The following is a 5102-nucleotide window of genomic DNA, read 5'->3' as shown; positions in this document are numbered from 1 at the left end:
ACACATTGGCCCAGCTAACCAATCACAGCACACACTGGCCCAGCTAACCAATCACAGCACACATTGGCCCAGCTAACCAATCACAACACACACTGGCCCAGCTAACCACTTTCAATTATGAAATTGATATAATTGATATGATATGAAAAATGCTAGATAATTGAATATGATATTTAAAGTCTTTTCATGTAAAATGTTATATATTTATTTTTAGCTTTTTAAAGATAATATTATTATTTTATGAATGTTTGACTTTGTCACAGGAGTACAAGACGTACAAAGAGAACTTTCTGAAAAGGTTCCAGCTCACCAAACTTCCTCCGTACCTCATCTTCTGCATCAAGCGATTCACCAAGAACAACTTCTTTGTGGAGAAGAACCCAACTATTGTCAACTTCCCCATCACGTATGTGACCACCAGTGCTCAGGATATACTGTATGTGACCCTGGACCACAACATTTTTTCAAAATTGAGATTTATGCATCATCTGAATAAATGAGCTTTCCATTGATGTATGGTTTGTTAGGATAGGAGGACAATATTTGGCTGAGATACAACTAATAGAAAATCTGGAATCTGAGGATGCAAAAAAAATCTAAATATTGAGAAAATCATCTTTAAAGTTGTCCAAATGAAGTTCTTAGCAATGCATACTACTAATCAAAAATTAAGTTTTGCTATATTTACGGTAGGAAATTTACAAAATATCTTCATGGAACATGATCTTTACTTAATATCCTAATGATTTTTGGCATAAAAGAAAAATCTATAATTTTGACCCATACAATGTATTGTTGGCTATTGCTACAAATATACCCCAGCGACTTAAGATTGCTTTTGTGCTCCAGGGTTACAAATAAGTTACACTCTTTCAGACATTTCTGTATTCTCTGTAAATGTATTTTGAAATGTTCTTGTAGTGAAAAAACATTCTTGCACGATAGGAACGTTGATTTGCGCGAGTACCTGACAGAAGAGGCGCAGGTTACAGAGAAGATCACCACCTACGACCTGGTGGCCAATGTAGTTCACGATGGAAAACCCACGGAAGGATCCTACAGAATTCATGTTCTGCATCATGTGAGTGTGTCGCGGGAGCTTGAATCCATTCAGAGCACGCCGGCACTGTTGTTGGGATGGTTTATGTAATCTGGGTGGCTTGTGATGTGTGACAGGGCACGGGGAAGTGGTACGAGCTTCAAGACCTGCAGGTGATTGATATCCTTCCACAGATGATCACGCTCTCAGAGGCATACATACAGGTTTGCTGCTCATTACTTACATTTGTCATTCGCTAGTAATAGTTGATGGGGTTGGCTAAGTAATAGGTGGATATTACATGAAAAATTTAGTTTTATTGACAGAAAATTCACACCGATTTGGTTTTATTTTGATGTTTTGGTCATGCAGCAGCAATATGATTACATACAGAATCATACAGAAAAAAAAGCCCAGTGAAAAATTAGCTTCCATATTAAACATCAGACTTCTTTTTTTGTTATTTTCAGCACTTGTTGATTATCAGGAATGCTGGTTTCGTCTTTCTCATTGACTCTACAAACTATATGACATCCTTGTCAATGAATGATGCACACTTTCTGTTTTCACAATTTTTTTTATAATGCATTTGATGAAATGTTATAATTGAAGTACTCTTGTGGACTTAATTTTATTCAGTCGTATTTATGCATTACATGAGATGACGCTGTAATCATTGCCTTCCAAAAGATTGTTTATTTATGCATCACAGGGTTTTTGCAGCTAATGAAGGTAAGTGTAAGACTTTAGAACTTAAGACCAATTAAAAAGAGGAATAAAAGGAATGAATTAAACAATACTTTGTTCTTTAAATTTAAATGGCTACACAATGGAGTTGTATTAGCAACACTTCAAGGTTTGAATTATGAAATACTTCCAACCAGTGTTAGTTTTTCATTTATATATATATATATATATATATACACACACACACACACAGTATATTGAATGTTTTTATTTTTAAATAAAAAATATGTAATATGTATATTATTAACATGTATAAATATAATGTATGTTTGTTTTTGTAAATATATAGTTTTTTTCAGTTTAGGTTTTGTTTTACTACATCATTAAACTAAATGAAAACAAGAAATGTTGCCTAATAAAATATAAATAATCTTTACACTTTTTTTTTTTTTTTTTTTTTTTTTAAATTTTTTTTTTTGGTCGTTTGACTGAGTTAAAAGTCCGCATGATTAGGAAATTAAATATGTATTTTATTTCAATTAATATTTTTTTGTGGTTTTAGTTTTCAATTTCTCAAAAAAAAAATTTGCGTCTCAAGTAATTGGATTTTGATTTCAGGATGTTTAGATATTTATATTGGAAAACAAAACAAAAATACAGAGCAGGATATTTCGTTTTTTGCGGTGCATGCAACATTTAATGTCATCACTTCATGAATTTCTGCTCCTTAATTTGTGGAAAGGCAAATAAAGACTTTAAGATCTGCAGAAACCCTCCTAAATCATCATCACCCAGCCTTATTTCACCTGATTCTTCTTTTGCAGATTTGGAAGAGACAAGATAAAGACGATGGAGCAGAAAACCATACTGGGGCGTAGGAGGCCCAAAAACACAGCAGTGGTGAGATGTAAAGGAAACAAGTCATTTCTGTTCAGGCCTGAATGCAACACTCTAAGGCTTTAAGAATGAAGAGACTGAGTTACAATGAGAGAAGACGTTAAACTAAAACCCTGATGTATATTATTTCATGTAACTGCTGAAGGTCTGTAAGGTGATTATAACACCGGTGATCTTTTGTAATTATTTCAGTTTGATTGTGAATGTTAATTTGCCTTTGAAGTTTGGCAGTTTCTAGTATGAGACCTTTTATTAAAGATTCAAGACTATATACACAGTGTCTTTCATTCATTCAGCTCTGTAGAATAACAGGTATAGTGAATAATAAGCTAGATCGAAGCCTCCAAAATTAAAATAGAACATACTTTTTTTTTTTTAATGTCGTGTCTGTTCTGTAATTTAAATGCGATGGAAATTGCAAAGAAATGTGTATGGGGTTTTCTTGGTGAAATGCATAATAGGACTTAGAGGTTTTTGAACAACACAAAGATGACACATTTTCATTTCATTCTACCTTATTTCTTTGAGAGACTTGTTAAATGTTTTCAGCTATATTAGTGAAGATAATTGTAAAAGGCTTTGACAAAAACAAGAGTTTAGTATTTTACTCTGTCTAAATGCCATTAAAAAAAATCACAAGTGCTTTACTGTCAATTAACTGCTTACAACGCCTTAAAATGTGAATCTGTCGAGTTTATTTCTGCATCATCTCAACACAAAAACGAGGAAGCAGTGATTTTATATAATGTTACACAAAATGCACACAGTGTTAGGATCTCCTATGTTAAGTTGACTAGTTTTGTATTAAATGTTTACCCAGTGTGGCACATGAAGGTCATTTGAAACCGATTGAACAGTCATTGTCTCCACTCGTACTGTATGTCTCAAATTCCCCTCGGTTCTGTGTGTGGCAAGGGAAGAAGCTTGATCGAGTAAAGTAAAGGGGTTGTTGCTTTTTCTGATCTAGTTTGATCGATCACTTTCATTTGGGTCCCCGGCAAAGGTAATCTTCCTGTTGACAACACACAGTTTCTCACATCAGAATCTCTAGAGCACCTGTTCAACAGCCCCAAAGTAAAGTTATGAGTTATGAAATGAGTAGTTAGCTTATTACCTCACATGCAGTGATGGGTGCTTGTTTCCCATCACTCTTCAGGAGCCTGTGGCCATGAAGCTTCACAAACCCTTCACACTAGGACAGAAAAAGGAGAAACACTTCAAAGAGTCAGACAATTGCTTTTTTTGTGAATACACGTGTCACTATTAAAGATCAGTGTCAGATAGTGTCTTCACATACTGATAGGTGTCACCATATGCTTTTTTTTTTTGCTCAAATCATAGAGATTTTTAAAAAGAATTTGGTCCCATTTCATGTGTCTTTTAACTACTGTGCAAACGTTAAAATGTATAATTTAATACAGTGCACTTTTTGTGTACATACATTTTTCTCATTGTACTTAGTTTTGCAATTCCTGTATGTAATTAATACATCTATAATTACATTGTTGACCCTTAACCCACCATTAACCCTAACCATACCACCAAACCTGTCTCTAACCTCAATAGGGACCAAAGTGTTTTACAATACAATATGAACATTAGTGCATTCTACTGAACAATTTTACGCAAGTTCATAGTAGTTAAAGACATCTTATATAGAGTGGAACCAAGGCTTTTTATAATGTATTGTGCTTGTGATCATTACTCGAGGAATAGCATTAGGGTGGAGGTGGCACATCTTCTGGAGCAGGTCAGAGGTCTGGATCTCAGTTGCATTGTGACCCAAATGAAGCTGGGAGAGGATCGCTAGTATCTTACAGGAATCACAGTCTGTTTGCTCTGAGGACACTGGAGAGGACACATAAAATCCATATTGAGCATGATCGCAGTGTAATTTACACACAGAAAGAATGATTCTTGAAACACAACATCAGAATATCAGTAAATTCAGTACCACCTAGTAACAGTGTTTTGCTCCAGATCGCCTTACAGCCCACATAATGTACTTTTTGTCAACAGCACAGTCTGATGTCCATGCACACAGTTTGCATGCAGCCCGATTTGTGTCCAAGCAAACAACAGTGCATGTGCAAATGATTTGCAATAATAATAATATAAATAAAATGAGGTCATGTTTTGCTGTGCTCAATGTGAAAACTGAGAAAACGCAACTATTTTAAGTCAAGTCACCTTTATTTATATAGCACTTTATACAATACAGATAGTGTCAAAGCAGCTTTACAGTGTTAAACAGGAAAAACGTGTGCTCATAATGCAAGAGGACGATAGAAAACACTCAATTTTCCAGCTAAAGTCAGTTCACTGTTGATTCAGTGATGCCATCATCCAGCTCAGTTCAGCTCTCTTCAGATAGTATCTGTGCAATCAAGTCAACATTATTGCCAGAAATTAAGTGTCCCCAACTAAGCAAGCCAAAGGCAACAGTGGCAAAAAAACAAAACTCCATCGGTGACAGAAA

The 5102-nt window shown here is 34.8% G+C and overlaps 2 protein-coding genes across 2 annotated transcripts in view; one reads left to right on the top strand and one right to left on the bottom strand.

Moving 5' to 3' along the window:
• LOC107702962 (U4/U6.U5 tri-snRNP-associated protein 2) overlaps positions 1-2610 on the top strand; it is an 11283-nt gene extending 8673 nt beyond the window's left edge. Inside the window, exons 10-13 of the mRNA XM_016505436.1 lie at positions 264-406; positions 946-1081; positions 1177-1263; positions 2551-2610. Coding sequence (XP_016360922.1) covers positions 264-406; positions 946-1081; positions 1177-1263; positions 2551-2604 — 420 coding nt within the window. The 3' untranslated portion in view covers positions 2605-2610. The remainder of the gene's footprint in view (positions 1-263; positions 407-945; positions 1082-1176; positions 1264-2550) is intronic.
• Positions 2611-3310: 700 nt separating this feature from the next.
• LOC107702917 (prosaposin-like) overlaps positions 3311-5102 on the bottom strand; it is a 9600-nt gene continuing 7808 nt past the window's right edge. The window contains exons 8-10 of the mRNA XM_016505364.1: positions 4329-4471; positions 3738-3815; positions 3311-3635 (exon numbers count right to left, since the gene is read on the bottom strand). Coding sequence (XP_016360850.1) covers positions 3606-3635; positions 3738-3815; positions 4329-4471 — 251 coding nt within the window. The 3' untranslated portion in view covers positions 3311-3605. The remainder of the gene's footprint in view (positions 3636-3737; positions 3816-4328; positions 4472-5102) is intronic.

The sequence above is a fragment of the Sinocyclocheilus anshuiensis genome, unplaced genomic scaffold (genome assembly GCF_001515605.1).
Source record: "Sinocyclocheilus anshuiensis isolate Anshui unplaced genomic scaffold, SAMN03320099.WGS_v1.1 scaffold238, whole genome shotgun sequence".
Classification (NCBI taxonomy): Eukaryota; Metazoa; Chordata; class Actinopteri; order Cypriniformes; family Cyprinidae; genus Sinocyclocheilus; species Sinocyclocheilus anshuiensis.
This window is presented reverse-complemented; position numbering and strand designations above follow the sequence as displayed.